Consider the following 22,892-nt stretch of genomic DNA (forward strand, 5'->3'; position numbering starts at 1 on the left):
AGATGTTTATCACAGAATCTGTCCATTGCTTTACGAGACACCTCTAACCCCGTCACTATCGGAATGTGAATTCAATGATTTGAAATTCTAAAATTCTGAATTAACATTCCACGATCGATACAGTTGGTCCAATTTCGAGTTTTAATCAAATAATTTGGTGTAGTACACTGGGTTGTATAAGTTTTAACACAAGAGCCGTAACGAGCGATTTCACGGCGCGAGCGCATCCTTTCGCCACGGCTGTCGGCCCTCGATCACGCCGCCATCTTGGCTGCGCGTGCGACAGATACGTTGCGTCACATGCGCCAACAATATAGAGAGGATCGTGTTACACTGCCCTAAATCTCCTTTGTTCTTTGATTTGCATGTATAGATCTCTTGGTAGAGTTGTACAATATTGTTGCTAGCTTGAATTTAGCTGGTTGATATTCTTAAGAATAGGTCTATTCAGTCGCATTACCGGATGCAACAGAAGAATTGATTGAATGTGCAATTGACCATTCTTGATAGGTCAGACAGGTTTATTGGACAGTAAATTCTAAGGATCAAAATAGTCATGATATCATTAAAAATATTTAGCATTCCAACACAGTTTGCTACTTTGTAGAACTTATAAATCATCGATTAATTGGATTTCATTTAGTCGAGATAATATCTTAACAATGAATGCGGGCGCGATTTTCTCAATGACAACTGTAAGACCATTAATGTAAATCCGTAATTATTTAGTAATTCTTTGGTTTTTGAGGCGGTATACAATAATAAAACTGTCATTGCATGTTAAATACCATGCCCTGCAGCATTTTAATCCGCTAAGATTCAAATCAACTTTCTTGCAACAATCAATTTTCTTTTTTCATTAATATTTTCGAATAACTGAATTGGCCTTCTTTTCAAAAGTATTTCGCCTAAACAAACGATTTAGATTTTACTCAACTCAATTAAGCAAACTTTGTGAATCAGCCGATATGTACAAAAATCGCAATTCCGACGCTACATAGCCAGATTACAACACAGAAATCCATCCATCAACACACAATACATAACCAAATTGTCACTCATCAAAGCAATTTCAGTTAGCATTCACAAAATGGAGCCACAACCGGTGTCCCACAGGGGACAATGTTTGGACACGCGCACTCTCGCGACAGCGACAATGAGTTGCTTCTCGATCGCGCGATTAGATCGTATCTGTGCGCACGCACAGTGATTCACTCTAAGGCCATAAATCGAAAAATGTCATTGGCTTATCCCCATTAGATCTACTTACTAAGTGATTAACAAGTAAAGAAGCTTTCGAAAACTCTAAATACCTGTGTCATAAGGTCAAATTATTATTCACTTTTGTGCATCGGAAGTTAGCGCATCTCGAGTCTAATTATCGCAACGTGTGAGTCATCAAAACTTAACACTTTGTTTTTGAGTGTCACTCTTCCAAATCAAGTGTTTACGTATGGTGATAGTATGGAGGTCCAAGACCAAGGTATGTACTTCTATTATCAACTACTTTTTAATTTTTTTTAATGCGTTTAATATTTTATTTTATTTTTTTATTGAAGGTCGCGTTTTTGTAGATTTGTTTGGTATACTTTGATTTCATTTGGACTTATAACTTTTTGCTGCTCAGTGCTGCACTTGAGGCAAATGTTTTTCGAATGAAGAGGATGTTCTTATAAAACCATATAAGTTTCATCTGCATCTTTCTGCCCCTTCTTGGGTTAAAGGAGTGTCAAAGTATGCATGTCCATAGTAAAGAAAAAACTTTATATTTTAAGTTCAGCTTTCATGTTGTTTTGAGGTAAAGTTTTCAAATGTTCTGTTTCGAGGACGACTATTTTTGACATCTGGCACTCTAAAGAGGGTAGTCCAAATGAAAAATGCAACATGTCCTGAATACTTTGACAGAAACATCGTGCCTTTCGGATGACATCGAAAATATCAAACTAGAGACTTTAACTAATAAAATTATGAATGTATGTAAACGAATTTCTCATTATTGGGCAAAATCAAATCGTAGGAGATCTAAGTTTATAGATAAATATTCAGATTGGCTGAATGCAGTTGAAAATATTGATGTAGAGCGAATTGAGTTACATGTATCTCAGAATGCTGACAAAGTTGAACCATCAACTTCTTCATTCCGATCCCTTCCTAACAGATTTACGAAAGTTACCTGTCAAAAACAAAACATGTACTATCAAAATTTGTACTAGATTTGTTATCTGTTTGTAGTAAATACTTTTGAGCTTGAATGTATTCTGGTATATTTTGTGTTTTGTGTGTATTTGCAAAAAAAGGTTGTTCATGTATTTTTGTTGTTTTATTTTATTTCTTTATGGTTGTTTTTAATATAAATGATGTCCTCCTAGCCGATTATCGGCTACGGCGGCTGTTCTCATTTAAGGAGATCAGCCAATTGCGCAGGACATATTATAGTGCACAAACATTTGCGCAGACACAAGTGCACTCCCTATTCCTTCACTCTCATAACCCGATGGGACGGCAAATCCGACACGACCGGAGAGAGATCAGGCGCAGGACCGACATTTACGTGCTCTCCGATGCACGGGTGTATCAATCACCAACTTCCAGGCTCCGGGCTGCTTTGTGAAAGTCTTCTAAAACCCACAAAGCGATTTCGGCCCGACTCGGGAATCGAACCCGAGGCCTCGTGCTCAGCAGCCGCACTTGCGACAGCTAGACCAACGAGGCAACGATCTATATAAATAAATAACCATTATTTATATAGATTTTTCATTAAAAGTCGCAGTATGACATGTTCTAGGTTTATCGTCTAAAACAAAATTACTGCGAGACATTTTTACACCTAAATAGTAATGATATTTTTTTAATAAATGTGGTTATGTTATAATATTAATAATTTACACTTATCTTAACATATTTCAACGTGTAAAATAAATAAATTAAAAGTATTTGTGAGTTTCGTATTTATGGCCGCCTTTGTATGGAGCGTGAATCACTGTGGCACGCGCCGAGCCCCGGTTTAGATTGGACCGTGAAATTAAAAGCGATTTATAGTTGTGCTTAATGGTTCCACGGATTAATTGTTCGAAACGTTGTTTAATGTAAGATTATTTATTTAAGTGGGTATTGAATGGGATTTGTGGGGAATGATTGAATTTGATATCTGTTTATGTTAATTGATAAGATTTTGTACCTCTTGGGGTTTAGCTTTGTACTTATCTGTTAGGTATATCTAGCAGGTAACACTATGATTCACAAGACCAAATCATCAATGGTATTACGCAAAATAAATTGAAAAGAGTGTTACCCAAATCGTTGCCCAAATTCTGCTCAAACGATGGCAGTATGTTTGCTGTGTTTCAGGGCCTTTTTTTATAACCCAATGTTACATTCTTGAGGTCAGCTAATCGTTCGGCTAATACTAATGCAAAACAGTCGTCACATAACATTTCCAACCACAAAGTCACTTTCTAAATTCAACAAAATGGAAATATCACACTGACTTATATCACAATCAAGCCTACAATTGATGCTGTATATTTTTTATCTGCCACAAGAATGACAACATGATGCGTTTCGATTGCGCTGGTCTGTGCTTGACTTGACAGTCTAAGATACAGTCGATATCAGTCAGTTGTACTCTTTATCGCATCACCAATCTTGTTCTATTGACTGTTTGAGCTGCTCAAAGTTTGAAGGGTCCTTACAACATGAATTAGAGATAACGTTGCTATTATGTGTTTAGTTAAAACTTTAACTAGTGTCTATTCTTCTTCGTAGTCAATCTTAAAATTAAAATACTTTAAAGAAAGTTCCTGGAATCTTTATTAACTGTAAAAAAATACAAGAAGTTTTTTACCTCAATGATGCATTATGATACTACTTAATCAGTCGCTTTATGCTCGCCTATACGTTCATTATTTGTCTTCCCATTACTCATCCAGTATAGTGTATAGTATTGAAATTATTCTCCATTTGTTGAAATAATTTAATTCAGTCTCGTTCTCTTGACACTGATTAAATAATTATCAAGTCCACTTGTAGACAATGTATTCTAGTTTTGGGAATTAACAAATGAACAACAAGTAACTCTCTGCATTACTCAGACGCTATCAAATACAAGTTTTCTAATTTGCATATAATTTAAATAGATTTAATATTATTATGTCCGAGATCAAGACATTAGGTTGTCCGCACCAATTATTTAATCAAAATTGAAATGCGGTACATTAGAATATATTAAGACAAGAAAAACACAATAATTAGATTTAAAAGAGTGAAGATAATGAGACGGGAATGATCGGTCATATTTATGAGTGATGTGGGAATGAATGAATGAACGAATGAGAAGGCTTTGTCTGGTCGCAGCTGCGTCGACAAATAAATCATTTCGGTAAATAATGCTATCTAAATTAGGACAGACGCTTGTTTAGATTGTAATTAGAGAGTTATTAGAAGTGAACTTTAGTGTTAGATTTTATTGAAAGCTGTTTTCGTAAACCACAAACACATTTGTTGTAATAAAAATAAATTATTTTATTTTGTTTTTATTTTAACCCTCGCTGAATACGAGTCGTTTAATAGGTTAATGGTAATGTTGAACATATTTTTTTTCCATGAAACGCTTTGCATACGACCGGACTCTAGGCAAAACAATTTAAGAAAACACGCAAGTAATAAAAACCCTAATGTAGCCCAAACAGTCAATAAATACAGACGCACTCAAACACACACTTTCTAAAACCTTTTAAAATCCTGGCTAGATTAAGGCCTCGCACAGAATAGGGCCACATTAGGCACACGTAACGCCCCTCATACACTACCGTGGTACAAGCCTCCCGTCCTATAATGGTCGTATAATGGTAACAGTGCTATTAGACCCTCGTTGATTTGCTGCGCGGGCGCCGCTCTCGTTTGGCATAAACGGCTCAGGTGGGCCTTATTAGGGTCGCAAATATTCGAGCACAAGGTCTGTTGTCTTCAGGAAGGCATGGCTACTTTCATGATTTAGTAGTCATATTAAACAGGGATTTCTGTACAGTTGGCTATACTGGCATCTATTGCTGGCTTGAATTTAATGATATCTATGTAATTGAATTTGCAAGGAGTGTACCGTAAACGGTAAACTACTTAGATAATTGAATTAACATCTCTCAAAAGGGCACTAAGATTAATCTACCGAGTGCCAGTCATAAGTTTACTGACTACGGGTATCCGTTTTGTGTTCGTATTATTTTAAACGGAACATAAGTGATCATGACTCGTGTCAATGCACTTTGAACTTTGAAAGAAACACATCTGTTATAGAAAACGAAAGTAAAGATATCATTGGCCATGTGACCTTTTTAGTGCATTTAACAATACCTATTGGTATGAGATAAATTCAGTCAACAATGGTCTAGACAGATACCTTGATAGATACACCACCGAATATTTGAACAGACAGATAGATAAACGAATGTGAAGTAGATGGATATACTGATCACATATTCGTCTGGATCCTATAAGAACATTAGAGCTACAATGTATATGAAAGTGTTATTCATAAGCAGTTTCAAGAGAGAATTCATGATAGTCTATAATGAAAACAAACATTGCTAACCCGGAGCAAAGTCAAAACTAAATTCAAATTGAAGGCTACAAAGCCTGAATCACTTGACATTTAAGCGAAATAAGCTCAGTTAAACGCACGTGTGTAGACGAAAATATATTAGCGGCATGCGTTTACGAAAATTTATGAATACTAAATACCGCAGCGACTAACAAGATCCAGTTTGGCAATTTATCAACGTCCAGCCACTCAATTGTGCGAGATTGGCTACTTTCGACTTTATCAGATACCTTGCTTAAGATTTAAGGGGATTTATAGACAGAGGGGATTACGGCGACCAGCTGTCTGGCTGGCAATGATTTAAAAGCTGTAGAAATTGCAGCTCATTGAAATAAATGTTGCGACTTGATTTATGAAATTTTTAGTTTATTTTGACATAGTTTATCCGGGTATTGTTGGTGGATTTATGTTGTTACAAATATAGAACGAGTTATGCTATTTGAAAAAGGTGTGTCAAGATCATTGTACTTAGTATTTATTTGTTTTGACAATTCTCTGATATTTTTGCAAGTTTTTATTTTTGAATGCAAGTAAAATGTAATCTTGACCTCTAAAACCTAAGACAACAAAGAAGATTGTTAAATAGAAGAAGCTGATCAATATCAACAATGTAATAATCTAAGACCTAGTACAGTTGCATGCATATTCATACACACGAACATAACTTAGATCAATGATATGCATCAGCCGAAGCGTCATTACTGCCGATGTACCAAGGCGGCCGTAAATCAGCTTAACCCAAATAGGAAAACACCATAAGATCCAGCAAAGTAATCTAGTAATGCAGTCTTAATATATGACTATGGGCATACCCGGGCCGCTTTTAGCTAGATTTTAAAAAGCCCTGCTGATTTTCCCACGGATGCTGGGCCTTTGTTCTTAGGCATGTGCCGCGTGCGCAAGAATTTTATCGATAAACTCGAATCTCTCGCAGATTTTTAGGAAATATGATGTGAGCTTTCTTTGAATACTAATGCACATAAATAAGTGTGGACATTGCAGGAATTACGCTGTTTATCTTGTATCGTGTTAAACTGACTGAACCTGTTATCTGTGAGTTGAGTCACTTTGACACTATGCTTTGCATATCTGATAGCAGTGGAGTGATTTAATTTCCATTTTCAGACTAAGTAGGCGTTCAAGCATAAAAACGTTTTACGGTTCATATTTCTGTCAGCAACTATTGTATAGTAGAAACAGCAATAGTTAAATTGAAGTATTATTGCGAGGCAATGCGTTTATCGATAATCGATAGTACTAAACATGTCGTATCGACAGCACTCGGCTACCGTTCGCGAAACGTGACCGCCCGCGACAAACGGCGCGCGTGACGTTTCCGAACGCAGCCCGATATGTCGCCGATACCATGCACATCACAACACACTAATCTAACCTTTATTCCAAAGGCTTTAACAGATATATTCCTGTACTCTGTTGTCACGTCAGAAGTTTTTCCTACGTATTATTTAAAGTTGATATAAAGTTTATGTTAAAAGCGTTAGTACAGCAATTTTCATGCTTTACCTTCGGTGTTGCGGTGCTAGTGCTAATAGAGGTATTACATAAGTTTATTTAAGCAGACAAAATAAATTTTGTATTTCATACCAAGCAAACTTTTAGTACCAAAATGCGCGAGTGAAGTTACAATGAACTGATGATGATTGATAAATATGGATATTAAATATTCTTTTCCTTAAATTTCTGCATCTTACAACAATCTTAATTTCAAATGGTCGTATTTTATCCATTCAGGTTACGATTGTAAATTCAACAATAGAACTGATTTTCAGAAGGTCCATTAGACGGTGAAGATCAGGATACAAATAATCAATTTTACCGATTTGTTGTGACCAGAACGCAATAGATGTTGAGGTACAAACCGGTAGGCTTTGGGTCTTATGTTAAGCAATAAAGAAGATGTTAAGATAAAAGAGAATATAATTGGGAGCTTAAATAACTTGATCGCCTAGAAAGGTCCTTCCTAAGGTAATAGAAGACATGTAGGTACGTTTTCACCAAACACTATAGGCTAAGAAATTGAGACTATTTCTTGAAGTACGCCTTCTAGCTACACAATTCTATGGCAACATTCCCTAGCATATGAAACGAGCGGGTGACAAGAGCCGACAGGCATGATGACTAACAAAGAGACAATCGCGCTGGTGAGCCAGGCCTATCTGATCGAGACACCTGGGATGAAATAGTAACCGTTTGTCTGGATCAAGTCATCATTGTGAAGAGGAGCTGTACTTAAGTTTACGGAGAATTTGAAAGATAGAGAAGCCACGATTGAAATAAATAGTTTTACCAAAAACTTTTCCCGGTGGCATGGGATTGACGCTAAGGCAGCGCAGGTGTCAGCAGGCAGGTATGTAGGTAGGTAGGAAAGCTTGAATAATTCTCATGTATAGGTTGTAATTGGCTTTGGACCCAGAAGAGGTCCTTGTAAAGACACGTATGTTTTCACTCAAAATTACAGGCAAAGCAATTGATACATTTTGCTATAGCCTTCTGAGCATACTATATAGCTTGTGGCAACATTCCCTAGCATGTGAAACGAGCGGGTGACAAGAGCCGACAGGCATGATGACTAACAAAGAGACAATCGCGCTGGTGAGCCAGGCCTATCTGATCGAGACACCTGGGATGAAATACTACGCGTTTGTCTGGATCAAGTCATCATTGTGAAGAGGAGATGTACTTAAGTCTAAAGTGAATTTTAAAGCTAGAGAAGCCACGCTCGAAATAAATAGCTTTACCAAAAACTTTTCCCGGTGGCGTGGGATTGACGCTAAGGCAGCGCAGGTATCAGCAGGCGGGTAGGTAAGTAGGAAAGCTTGAATAATTCTCATGTATAGGTTGCAATTGGCTCTGGACCCAGAAGAGGTCTTTGTAAAGACATGTATGTTTTCATCCAACATTACAAACAAAGCAATTGATATATTTTGCTATAGCCTTCTGAACATGCTATATAGCCTGTGGCAGCATTCCCTTGCATGTGAAACGAGCGAGTGACAAGAGCCGACAGGCATGATGACTAACAAAGAGACAATCGCGCTGGTGAGCCAGGCCTATCTGATCGACACACCTGGGATGAAATAGTAACCGTTTGTTGGATCAAGTCATCATTGTGACGAGGAGTTGTACTTAAGTTTAAGTCAAAGAGAGTTTTCACTGAACATTACATGCTACAGAAATCCATACCTACATTTTGCTAAAGCCTTCTGAACATATACAGCCTGTGGCAACATTCCCTTGCATGTGAAACGAGCGGGTGACAAGCGCCGACAGGCATGATGACTAACAAAGAGACAATCGCGCTGGTGAGCCAGGCCTATCTGATCGAGACACCTGGGATGAAATAGTAACCGTTTGTTGGATCAAGTCATCATTGTGAAGAGGAGTTGTACTTAAGTAAAGTTAAAGAGAGTTTTAAGGCTAGCGAGAACACAACAGTAGTTTTTGGGATAATTGTTGGACTGCAAAATCTGTATAGCTATTCCAAAATCTTTTTTAATAGTTTCTGTGGTGTTTAAACGCTTTGATAATTTATGTACGGCTAATGTTATTGAATTATGGTTTCTGAATTCATTTTGTCAAGCTTTCGTAGCTTTTGCTTGTCATAAATATTTTTAAATGTATATTTAGCATGATTCCTTGTCCCGTTAAAGGAAAAAGAAAGCCTGTAAAGGTCGCCATTTCACAAGTAAATACTGCAATAACTAGACCACAACCACAAATTCAAGGAAACAGTAAAATATTCTCACATATATTGGAAGGAGGCAATCAATTTACATCAATCAATCAATGACTTTGCCTAAGTAACTTCCATTTAATTCGAAACACGATCACTATTCACTGTGATGGGCGGGTTAGTACCCCATCCACTTCAACTTTCTGCAACTTCAATCTACGTCACTGTTAGATTTATCTGGGGCTTTGAAATCGGCTAGATTTGTTGATACTACGATGCTAAGCGATTAAGGACATCTAAGGAAGTTTATTAGGATTTTGGGATATTTGGACATAACTTCTGGTCTCTACGATTGGTGATAAGTAATAATCAATTTATTTTAGGCGATTTGTTACTTGGGTTATCGTTTTATAATATTGTTATATAACTATACTAGCTGGTGCCAGCGACTTCGTCTGCGCAGGTTTAGTATTTCGAACAATATGTTTACAAATTGTAGCCTATGTGTTATTCTGATGTATAAGCTATATTATTGTAAAGTTTCATTAAAATCCATTCAGTAGTTTTTGCGTGAAAGAGTAACAAACATCCATACATCCATACATACAAACTTTCGCGTTTATAATATTAGTAGGATAAGACAATTCAGAAGAGGAGATAGTATATTACCTATTCGGTTCAGGATCACCACACATTTTTTATTTTGCATAGTAACGATTACGAGGTGCTTCGAAGAACCTATAATGAAAATCGCTGGTTTGAATGCCCGACCATTAAGACTTATGACCGCATTTACTCAGCAATACGCGTTTCACGTATCCGCGTAAGTCCAATTATCCGCCGAATCGACTATGTATCCGCTGTAACCCCATTCATATCCGCGGACCCATTCAATTTAGGACGTGCTACCTTTTAGGGTATATTCTATTTTTAAATGGTTAATCCTATTTGCTATTAGTAAGTTTTAGGGTCCATTGAATAAGACTGAAAGACGAAGATATGAACCGGGCGCTAAATCAATAATAATAATGACAGGAGAGAAATGAAGACGATAGGATTGATGATGAAAAAATTGAGAATAATATTCGAAGGTTTGTTACCAACCTCAATTAAGACTTCTCAAAATGTTAAAAACCTTGAACTACTGTCTGCAAACTCACAAGTTATGTAAGATAAAATATAAGATTTAATAAAACAGACAGATCTGTGCCCACTTTACAATCACGTCCAATTGTACTTGTCACACAGTTTAATGTGTTTGACCTTTAGCTGTATGTGTAATATCGGAGTCAGAATTTACTATTACATATCTAAGGCTTGAACTTAGTTTTGTAATATGGAAAAAGTAACTTGTTTTGGGCTAGTGCTGTGTCGTTGGTTTTGCAAGACTCACTGCATAAGATCCTGAATTCAATTCCCAAATCATCAGTAGATCTTGAATTCAATTACTAAGTTAAAAAGTCTCATTCTTTTAACTGAGTTTTCCCAGAGAAATTCCAGATTTTGAGAACTAGCTCATCGCAAGTTACATAGGACATGCACAATCTATTCTACATAACAATAGAAACAAAATTAACCCAAAATTCAAAACCAAATCCTACCGACCACAAATTATTTGAATGGCCTTAAACCGGTACAAGTACAGAACAGTAGGCTATACCAAGTGATACTGTCAATTACCTGCTCGTTAGGCCTGATCGATCCTCGTCGTGTGTTGAGGACCCGTAACTCAACCGTCTAATGTGTCAGGTCACTATGGCCCAGATGTGGCCATTAGTAAATTAAGACCTGATGGGAGATACGCCTGAGGTATGCTTTGTTTGCTTGAATATTTTAGTTAAGTTGCACTAATTAAAGTTGGATTATTGTTTAGATTGCTTTTAGGGACCGCTAGTTTATAAGATCTTGTTTAGGTGTAACTGTACCTACGCCGTTATTATTATAATCTAAAGTAATATAATCTCTACATGTGCTTTTGTGTGTTTTAAGGTAGATTTAAAGTCTAAGAACCGATTCAGCTGCGTTTATATAGCTTGTCTATGCCAAATAGCAACTAAGACTGAGATTCCTCGATAATGTTTAATCGTAGACTGTGTTTCAAGACCACATTCTTACATCAGATTTATAGTTCGTATCGTCGTTCGTTCATATTGCCGTCAATGGGAGTTCATAGTTCGTCAACGCTGTCGTCAATATATTCTTATCAAATTATTTGATTCTTACCTTTTGCTTCAAGAACGATAAATCCCTAACGGGGATTGTTCTCCTGGTGACCTTGATTTCAGTCTGCAATACTTCCATGGTAGATATTTCTTGAAAGCCGCAGTCTTGTAGCGCTAGACATGTTCTCTGAACTTGCTCGATGCAGGGAGAGAACGAGCAGAATCTTCCACCTGGAATAAAACGTTAATGGTTAGGACAGGAAAAAAGTGAATCTTAACGAATTTTTAGAGGACCTAGCTTGAATAGGGGTTAAGATATGAATCTATACTAGGTATGGATGTAGAGCTGGTAGCAGATGGGATGTTTAACTTTCACGTAATTTTAGGTTTTATTTGGGGCTGCAGGGTAATTTTAGGTCCAAAGTTCAGTAAAAAACACTTCAAAATTTCGTTCATATACATCGTAACTTTTGATAAACCAATGACCTCATAACGGTTCATATTCAATTATGCATCTCAGATATGAGATAGCAGTGACGAAGTCGTATCGTACGCCACACTATCGAACATCTCCGAATTGTGTTAACTCGCATCACAATGGTTCGACCGGATAATGTCCAGAGGGATTCCTCGCTCCACGTCAGGACCCGTTCGGGCTCATAACAATGTTTGAAACGACCAGAGGCGATCGACCTCGCTATTACACAATCCAAACAAAACCAAAACGTCTACCACTTTATAATGCGAGCGCGCACGTAAAAAAGCTCCAGACATAACAAAATGTCGACAGATGTTTTCATTCCCATGTGATAGATACGAGATGACCGGCCGAGAGCAAGATAGCGTACCCTTTTTGTTACCGCGATACCGTTTTGAAATTTTTACAAGTCCAAAATGCTCAGGAAGAGACACATCGTCTTTTATGTGGCCCGCTTATTCTTATCTGTCAAATCTTATCGACCAATAAGGACAGCGGACGTCACTCACTCTGCCAATCTGAGCGGCGCGGGCGCTTCTCTGCGGGGGGTGAATTTAAAATTGTTCCATTTTTAAAATGTGTATCGCGTGCCTGGATGGTATAACCCGCGCTCTATTAACATAATGTAGTTAGAGACGCTCCGTGGAACGTAATGAAGCCATTATTGAGGATAATCTTCGTGCCTTGACACAGTGCGCCACAGTTATGTGGAATGTAAAAATGGCAAGTATACTTTGCACAGCTTATTTTGCAGCTTATAAGAACGGGTAGGTATATAGTCATGCAGAACAGAAATCTATTTCAAAACACCTATGGCTTATGCATTTTGAAATGTCTGTTTCACTTATTATCAAAAATTATGATCTTTCACACGCTTCTAACCATGATACAAATCATACAATTTTCGCAACGTTTTTCCTTAAGATTTTTGTGTTGCAGTCCACAAACTGTCACTACAAAGGTTCTAGCAGAGGTCGTATAGGTGGTGAAATATGTAATACACTATCTTAATGCATCGCGAGTCACGTACTCGCTTCGAGTCGACTCGACTCGATTCGATAGCGAGAGGGCCGAGTATCGAGTTATCTTAGTTACATGATTCCAAGTGTTCAATTAAAGTTAATTAATCACTGATGACGATTTGATTAGTTGTTTGTAGATAAATGAAGGCTCTTTATCTTATTAGTATTTAGTGGGCATTTGAAAGTTAATGTCTTCTAAGATTTCGTTGCTAGGGTTGACAGGATTTCAGGTTTATCGTGGGAAATGTTAAAGATCGAATTGGGATTTATGTGAAAATAATTTACAACTTGTTAACCTTTTCCTACTATCCGCCACCTGGAGACCTTAGATTTATTGAATATTTGATGTAACATTGCATATAATGTTGTCTGCCATTAATTTAAACGATATTGCTTTGACATTTATATTTTTAATAAAATACATGTATGTAGTTGATTTGGTCAAGATTGGCAGATTACTTTTTAATGAAAAACACACCAGAGTAGTCGCACGCACTCTATATGGACGTTTGTGCTTTTCTATGTATGTAGATGAATGTTTGCAAAAGGCTGTTAAAAATGGGTCCATAATACCTGTATTGTAACTAAAAATGTTTCCCGACACTTAAGACGTCGATAAATCTGCACGCACAACAGCAATGCACACAGCTTACAAACATATCTTAGGGATGCTTTGAAAGATTCTGTTAATTAAGAGTTGGGGACCAAAAAACCAAAACACTGATAAGTTTAAGAACCAGTAACAGCAACCTACCACAGTACAAAATGTTAAACACGACACAAACCATACAGCCAGTCTAAGTACGGCACAGCAAGGTAAAGGGTGAGCCGAACACAGCCGTTAGTCATCCTCGGCAGTTGCCTGCGCCGGGTCAGGGCACAAGAATGCCGCCTAATTGACAGATTGGCGAGGACGGCCCGACGGGCTTGTCACTGCTACTTAATAAACCTCACTTGCTTTAGTAATTGTTTAACAATTTAGAATTTTCGGCGAATAATTTTGGAGGTATTGCGGAATTTGTAGTGACATATTGCGGGCTTGAGCAATTTACTGGATATTGTGATGTGATTTATTGTGGCAGTTTTGGTAGTCTGTTTTTTTTCAGGGTTTCTCTAGGACTTACTCAAGGGGAGCTTTCGAAGGAAGTTTTCTTCCTAATTGTTAGCAATTCCTTTTTAGGAGAGTTTAATATGTGAATGCTTGGAAACCATAAGATTTAAGACATATATAGGATTTAAGATTTCTGGAGGTTTGGTTTACAGCATTTTTTTTTCTGTCGAGCTTCCTGATATGTGAACACACAAAAACAATAAAAACACACTAAGCAAACCTTTATAACTTATAACTGATTCGAACGGCAAATGTCAACCCTACCAACCCCTTGCCCATAAACATTTTCAAAACAGCTTAAGACCAAGTCGGATAAAGATATTCCAAAACGGACCTCATAAAACAATGTTAGGCCCTGAGGTCAAGACATAGCAAAGTCGCCTAATTGATAAATTGGTGGACTGGCTGTGTCACTGCCGCTTAGCAACGGGCCCTTTGTTGCTTAACTAATTGCTGCCTTGAGGCGGTTTTAGCTTAGTCATTATGAAATCTTATTTGTAAATGAATGATGCTGATTAGGCTTGTGGCATTGGAGGGTTGGTATTTTGTCAAAAATATACTGATTTGTTAGTCCATATTGCTATGATTTAGATGAGGTTTATGCAAGGGCACAAAATGTATTGTTAAGTCAGAGCTCTTCGAAATTGAGACATAGAATGGTGCCTTGCAATTGCAAAATTTTGAGCGCTAATGCGCAAAAATATTTCAATTTACCAGACGTTTATATGGATAAGTAGGGGGCTTAAATATGAATTTGTGAAGTATATAGTGAGTGCATCAAAATAAATGGTACCTAAGCTGCAGAAGAATACCAAGCAAATCATAGCACCTAAACACTGCACTCAAATAAGACGGTTGTAAGCCATAATTTGTGGCGTCGTAAATACTATGCAGAGATGTGAAGCGATCTAAATGTCAAGTCTAGTCTGAAGGTATCGACACAAGTCTAATCCTGGCAGACTGCTACAATATGCGTTACGTAACAAGGGCTTTGTGCCGTAAGTACCCCCATTCACCGATGGATTTAGTGATGCACCGTGGTTTGTATCGGTGGTTTAAACGTATACCTTATATTAGATTGCGACGTGTTGTAGGTATAACACCACTTAAAAGTCAAACAAAGCCTCTTTAAAACGTTTTCAGGATTTTCATCACATTAAGCGCTTTCAGAAAACTTGCTTGCGTATAAAAAGATGATGATGCACACGACTAACACACGGAATGTCAGATGTTAGTAAAATATGCAGTACTTATAAGTACTTAGTTAATGAAATATCGACGGTCTCATTTAACTAACAAATGAAAATTTATTGGAAGTTGGGAGATTCTGTCTCCTGACTGACAGGAGTCGACAGTTATCGATGAAAATCACCATGTCCCATCACTTCCCTGTATCTATACAATGTAAAGCAACACATCACAATAGCCACGTCACTAACAATACTGGACAAGCCATTGATGTATTAGTAAAGATAACGCGGTGAAATCACATGTGTATGCGCGTACGCAGCGTAATGAGGTCGGCTCGCAATCCACTCGTGCGCATACCGTATTGTTCTTTCAATGATCCGATTGGAATTAAGCTACGTCGATACCTCGTCGCTTTGTTGGGTAATGGTAAATTGTGGTAACATTTTATGTAATCTGGTAGACAAAGGAAGCGAAATGAACATGGTTATAGTGAATTGGATGCGATTAACAGAGATTTCAAAGAGAGCGAAAAGAAAACTTTTAAATACGTACTTTAATTCGCGCGAAGATATTGTTAGTGAATTTTCAAGTTTTCGTGGGATAACCAATGATGGCCCAACTTTCTAAGATACATATTCATGAGCACAAAGCACATGTTTTTCGTTGAATTCGTACATAGGCAAGGTGTTTCGCCCGCGTGCGGCATGGGGCGTCGTCGTCGGGGTGGCCCGCGCATGCGTCGGCCCCGCCCCCGCCCGCGGCTGCGCTCGCGCCGACAACCCGTACTATTATCAACATACCACCTATAAACCCAATGTTGTAATTTAATGTAAACAATCATGGGAAGTGGTGAGGATTGTTCTGTCATGTTTGTTTGCAATATGATATTCATTTATTCGTAACATTGTAAGATAAAGCCGTAAAGGTGTGCCTAGTTTTGAGGTTAGGTTATAATAACGTTATTAATATGGTACGTGCATGTTTATTATGAATTGCAATTCATAATGTTATTTAGGAATTATAGTGGTAGCACATGACTGTGGTTTAAACGTGTACATTCATAGATGAATCACCACTTGATATGTTAAACATGTTAAACCTTAACCTCAAAGAAAGATCTGCAGCTGAACAACTTGAACAAAATATAATCAAATACAATTTACATTTTCAACGACTAATACCGGGAAGGCATCCGATGGCGGATAATGAAATTCCAAGTACGATGCGTTCAATTAATTTAAAAACATTCGTTAATTTTATTAATGCGCTCAAGCCTAAATCTACGATCACTGGAAGATGTGATCGCGAACGCCTTCTCATTTTCGAAATTAGCAAATGAATAAAAAACAAAATGTTGGTAACCGCCAACAGAGTGGACAAGATAAAGAAATATACGGAGAGGTGCCTGCGTTCGAGGCTCCAGATAACACCATTAACGCCGGGGAGGCTGGCGAACAAAACAATAGAAAGGGACGCTAATATCGGTCCATTTCCGAAAAAGCTAACTTTTTCAACATGGTCACTGCAAAAGCAACACTATTTCAAAGAGCGTAAGGTGCTTTACTGAAAGACGATTAAAATGACATAAGTCATGAAGCAGTTGAACAAAGAGTTGATACAATTGGAGGAGCAAAAGGGACAATACCCGATGGTATTGATAGCGAAATGAGTGGAGTAAGTTTTTCTCAGCCACCCAGCCAGCAACATAATTAATGATGTTCGTGTTGGAGACGAATTTATAAATTGGCTTTATTCCGTTTTTAACAAAGGGTGGGACATATGTGATAGGGCTGATAGCTAATCTACCAGAATGCGACATAATTAGCGAATCGTTTTAACGATTAACGTGTGATAATATTTGTCTCTGAACATCTTTGAAAATCTGATAAGAATAGTCACTTTAAATGTACATTCTTTCAGGCACAATTTGTTGTAATGACCAGGTCATATAAGAGTTGCATTTAATGTTAAGTTAAAGGAACGTTGCAGCGATCTCAAATTATAGCACGAAAATGGTGATGATGAAGTAGAATAAGATAGTAATGAAGTAAAAGAATACAATGATACGATGCCAAAATATACAAACACTGTTAGCATTTAATTCAAAGTAAATTCGCTTAAGCATAAAACCGAGGAAATAACACCAGTGCAACCAACACTAATGACCTTTCAAAAGAAATTATAGCAAAATAAGGAACGCTTCACTCAGTTCCTTTAACAATATGAAATGCTAAGTGCTATGCAATTGTACGATGGTGGATAACAGAATAAGTAACAGAATTCATGCTAGACTATAATAGAATTCCAATTTGCTATCGTAGCAATAACATCTTGACTGTATTAATTCCATAGGTCGCGTCTCTAATATTGTTTTTCTTAAGTTTCTTGCTTTTGAATTTGTAATTTACTATTTGATTATATTGGAGCTGGGAAAAGCATTGTTTGGATTTAAAAACAATTCTAAGATTTTGTGGTCTCGGGTGGCTCTTCTTGAATTCCAGTTTTAGCTTGTTGACACAATTTCTAAAAACCCACTGGGCTGGATCTTTTATAAGTTCATGCATTTGTACAATTTCCTTTATCTTATTTATTTGTTTCTTTATTGCAGGCTCTTTAGCACAAAGATTAACATTGCAGTCTATCATTTAAACTGGCAGTTAGACATAATAGCAAACATAATCAGTAACAACAATCCGAAAGATGTAACACAAAATATTGTTATTATCTCAACCGCCTTCAAATTCCATTCTCAGCAATAAATAAAAGGAAGCGCAATCAGGATCGTAAATGTGAGAGAGCATTATTTGTTTCGCATATAATAATGGCATATTTAGTGTGCGATATCAGTTAATACGGAGAGGCTGGCATAAATCGGCGCGGGCGCAATCTAACATCGCGGCGGTCGCTCGCCCCGCCCCCCGCGAGTAACTCACTGCTATCTGCCCCGAATATTGTTAATCAGTGTATCATTAGCTCGCGAGTGCGACGCACACTCGCTGATTTTTTTCTGGAGGATTTAATTAATGTTATTTGAATGTACCTCTACATTGGTAATTGTGAGCGCTACAGCGTAGCGTTTTCCAAGCCACTCATTTCCACTTGAAGCCTAAACATGCATTTTCAACCATACCTTCAATACAAGCTAATACTCCAAGAATAAGCTAAGCATACATATGCAGCTTACTTAGGTACTTAATTAATTGATTTAGTGATAGTCAGAGAAGAAATAGGTATGCTCTCTTTATAAATTCTCTAGGTTTTAGCATATATTTAGCCGCATTTTCGATAATCTAATTGGACCAAAATTCATAGCAAATCTCTTAATATATTCTTCCTGAATATAAAAAAAAAACCCGGAACATCGGGGTCGAAAACCACAATACATATAAATGTCGTAATTCGCACCAAAATTCAGTTCGTATGTATCAGCGATGGCTCGGCTGGTGCTCGATAGCCGCATAGCGCACAGCCACGATACAGATAAAGCTAACGGGGAGGCGCTGCTATAAATACCAAAACGAACCAAACGCTGCCTCTGTCCCACTCATGCTGCCCTGGTACTTTCAGCTCAGTGTTCGGTTCAAATGTTTTGTCATGGAAGTTTTTATTTAGAGAAAAAAAGTACATAAAGAAAAGGTAGTTAATCATCTAGTACTTCACGGTATCCAGTAGAGGTTCTAGAAACTTCCACAGCAAAAGCCTTATTACGGATATTGTCATAACCACAAAGCCTGTCAAACGAATCGGTTCTACAAATACGAAACAATTAGTTCATACCTTTATCTCCATAAATGTCCGAGTCCAGAGATTTCATGTCACAGATTTCATTGTATGTAAATATCCGCAATGTAATTAACCTCCAGCAACAAAACAAATAATTAATCCGTCCTCCACAAAGTGTCAAAGTTAAGATACGGCACAGAATGTAGGACACCTGTTTACCATATCTGCGACAAATCGCATACCAATGGTTCCAACTAATTTCATATTAGAAATAATGGTTTAAAATACTGGTCATAAATGCCAAAGGTGTTCAGCGGTCACTTCTCGTCCCGCCCACTATAGCAATAAAGTATTTTACAAGTGATACAAGAACTGCAATCGTACGCCGGATCTCCCGTTGCCTTAACCTTATAAATACTGCGCTATTTATTTCTGGAAATCTGTATGCTCTCATCAATATTGTTTGAAAGTTCTGGGAAGCTTTGTGGTGTAGCAAGTGTATTAAATGCCTAGGTAATTGTCAACGTAATTACTAAAAATATCCGTAAACTGTTCAGAAAATATTTTTTTATGGACACCTTGAAAAAAAATGGCTTTTCGCATCGGTAAAATGATGGTCATCTATTCCTGTCTCAGATAACCCCTTAAGCAGTTAAAATTACCTAATAATACGCACAATTTCTAACTTCACACTAAACTCTGCCGTTTATCAATGCGCGTAAGCAATGTACGGTAGCGACAAGGCGACAACGCGACAGCGCGCGCCGTGTCGCGTGTCGCAGCGACATGTCGCTACCTTATACGCATTCAATGGAGAATGTGCGTGCGCACTTAAACGGACTAAAGGTGATGTAATTAGAAAAGTTTTTTTTGTAAGTAAGGTCTTTGGCTTGTGTGAAAACAGGAATAGGTTAGGCTTGAGGCTTTCTTTATTTGGTAAGTATATTTTATTCGGAAATTGTGTGAATAAAATTCGATAAGTTTTGAATATTATGGAAGTTCATAGAGGTACTGTAAGTAAGTAAGGCGCATGTAAATCAGAGCCAAGGCAATATGGGCTTATAAGGGTAACAAAAACACAAAATTCCAAACACAATCTTAGGATATACATTTTCATAAAAATAAATCAATCTTAAATTGCCAACGCGTTCCAGCTCTATAAATCAAGGTTAATATGTGAATAGCTATAAATCTTAACAGTAATAAATATTAAATAGACCATTAGGGGACACGGTCCGTGAACAAATTACCACAACTGGCATGAACACGAATACCTTCTACTTCCATACTAAAAACATCAACTGGCGCACACGCAATGTCTAACTAGTGTCATTCTAAATATGAATAAACACAAGTATCTTCTCTAAGTACACAGCCAAGCTGAAACCTCAAGTAAATCATTATTGGACGTGCGAATGCCTCCCGCCTCACCTACCCACAGATAAGGCAATAAAACTCATTCACACGTTCGTCAACTTAATAGATGCCTTATTAAAAACGCACCGCACGAATTGAATCGATTCACTTTACTCGCCCCGCGAATCGATTTATTCACCGATGTTCTCGATTCAAATTAATATTGGCAGCTGCGTTTACGCGCCAACTACGTTTGATTTAAACACCAGTTTTCCAATATTTAAATTTATTCGTGTCCCATTTTGGGCAATGTTATTTTCTGTTATATTTCAGAGGCTGTATGATTTATGCCGAATAGATGTGTATTTAATTGATTATTAATAGGTTTTAGTTAAATACTGGTTTACTGAGGAAATTCCGATATCTACTCCTACATCAATTAAGTCAAGTTATACATGATATCTGTAATGGCTGTATTGGTTCGATCACCCAGATTTAATTGCTTTAGTTAATTTGAATCATTGAATTAACAGTTGTTTGGTTAAGAATTTAATTGTGAACAAAAAGTCGCATTGGTAGTTGAACCTTTTTTAAGGCAGAATATGTATGCGTTTGATTAATTAAGCTTTGAGTTGATTAATGTTTTTTAAAATCCATTTATAACTAGGCTGTCTGTCATGCATTTATTAATCTAAAAGCTTTTAATACTTACTTGTAACATTTACAAAACTTCAATTAAACTTTTTATGACAAGGATATACATAAATGTACCTACCGTGTATAAACTAATCATAATGATGCTAGTCAAAGAGTTACACAATAACCCTTCAGGTCATACCAACTAAATGTCAAAGAGGAGACTCAGCCAAGGAGGATTTAGATTTTCAAAAACCAATGCCTATTAATGGTAAAACAAAGCCAAAATCCCATTGTAGTTCAAACAATATTTCACGAATTTAGCAACCGCACTGAAAAGGTTAATATTATAAATAATATCTAATCCGTTAACAGAAACAACAATAAATCAGGTTATTTAGCCCACATCCACAGCGGCATTCCATCCTATTAACATTTAACAATGTATGAGAAATAGTATCGGTTAGGCCACATAAGTACGCATGGGATTTATTTAGCAATTGAGTGTAGCCACTTAAAGGAATCACAGCGGAGAGAAGCAACAAATTGAACAGGGTTGGCAATTACTGAAGACAATGCGTGCGTGAGAGTGGTGCGCGCACGCAGCCCGCGAATTAGACTCGTTATCTGGACCTGGGTAATTAGGGAAGGGTTCCCACGCGCGAGCCCTAACACTCACAGGTGGACGCTTAGACTTGTTTTTGTTCCGAGTTCTGCTTCAATGGACAGTGGTTGTCATTGATCAGCCTATTGTTAGGTGGCAGGGTTAAGCTTTTTTTAAGGATATGACTTAGATGTTCAGTTTAAACATCAAAAATAAATAGTGTAAAAAGTCAACTTATTCGTTAGTTCGATATAAGTTAGGCCAACTTTTATCAAGTTAAAACACAAAACATTTATGCTTTACTTTCATGAGTGCATGAAATTACAATAGAAGCACCATATTGGCGCGGAAAGCTCAAAAGCTATGTTAGGTGCGCAAGCGCAGGGCGTTACGCCCCCAGGCGACTGATGAAGACATCACGCGGCACGCCAATTGATTAGTCGCGCAACGGTCGGCGATGTAAGCGGACGTGTTATTATGCGACGTTAGACACGCGTCCCCGTTACGGGGATGATGCCACAACGTATGAGAACGATGCTAATTCGACAAGTTTGCAATTTGCATACATTCGCGATGAACTACAACCGTTAAATACTGACATTGTTTAGAACACTTAATGTTCGCTAATTTCAGTCTAGCCTAATATTCGCAGTATCCAAGCTTTTAGGTCAAATTAATGTTTATTATAAAATGTTTCCGTTTAACTCGCGGGTCAAGTCAATCGGGTACGCTTTAGTATGCATTTGATTCTGTTTATAATAGGCACTTAAAACCTATAAAACGAATAAATGTCCAAGTATAATTATATTATAATATAGAGTAGCAGTAGAATAAATTGCGATTCACAGACAATTCTCAAACGTAAAGAGCTTCTAAAACCCCATTTATTCAGGCTCTATTATAAAGTACGAAACTTAAAGGCAAACAAGTGGGAACGTTCTAGGCAAAGATATAAACTCATTTAACTAGCCGAGGTAACAGTTCAATAGGGAATTATTGCTCGAATTACTGAGTCTAATCGATAGTCGCACGCATTCGCGGATAGCCATAGAAACTGCGTCAATCGCGTTTAGCGGGAACCTTTAGCGTACGTAATTAAGCCTTTAAGGATGCAATACATCCCATCGGCTGATAATTAAGGGGTTCAACAAACGAACAGTATTTCGCTAGCGACATTTACTACGATACTAAGATAAGAGAGAAGCTCGGATAATACTATATTGTTGGTAATTGACAGTTCTTCGCTGGAACATGAATTAGTAGGACGCTCGAAATGCGGTATTAGGGGGCGTTTAGACGCCACTTATCGTTGTAGTAAT

The 22,892-nt window shown here is 37.4% G+C and overlaps 1 protein-coding gene across 1 annotated transcript in view; it reads right to left on the reverse strand.

Annotated features, from left to right (window-relative positions):
* The window catches only part of LOC110376244 (tRNA (adenine(58)-N(1))-methyltransferase catalytic subunit TRMT61A), a 53,862-nt gene that overhangs the window by 17,210 nt on the left and 13,760 nt on the right, over nt 1-22,892 (reverse strand). Inside the window, exon 5 of the mRNA XM_021334655.3 lies at nt 11,514-11,683. Coding sequence (XP_021190330.3) covers nt 11,514-11,683 — 170 coding nt within the window. The remainder of the gene's footprint in view (nt 1-11,513; nt 11,684-22,892) is intronic.

This window comes from Helicoverpa armigera, chromosome 23, assembly GCF_030705265.1.
Source record: "Helicoverpa armigera isolate CAAS_96S chromosome 23, ASM3070526v1, whole genome shotgun sequence".
Classification (NCBI taxonomy): domain Eukaryota; kingdom Metazoa; phylum Arthropoda; class Insecta; order Lepidoptera; family Noctuidae; genus Helicoverpa; species Helicoverpa armigera.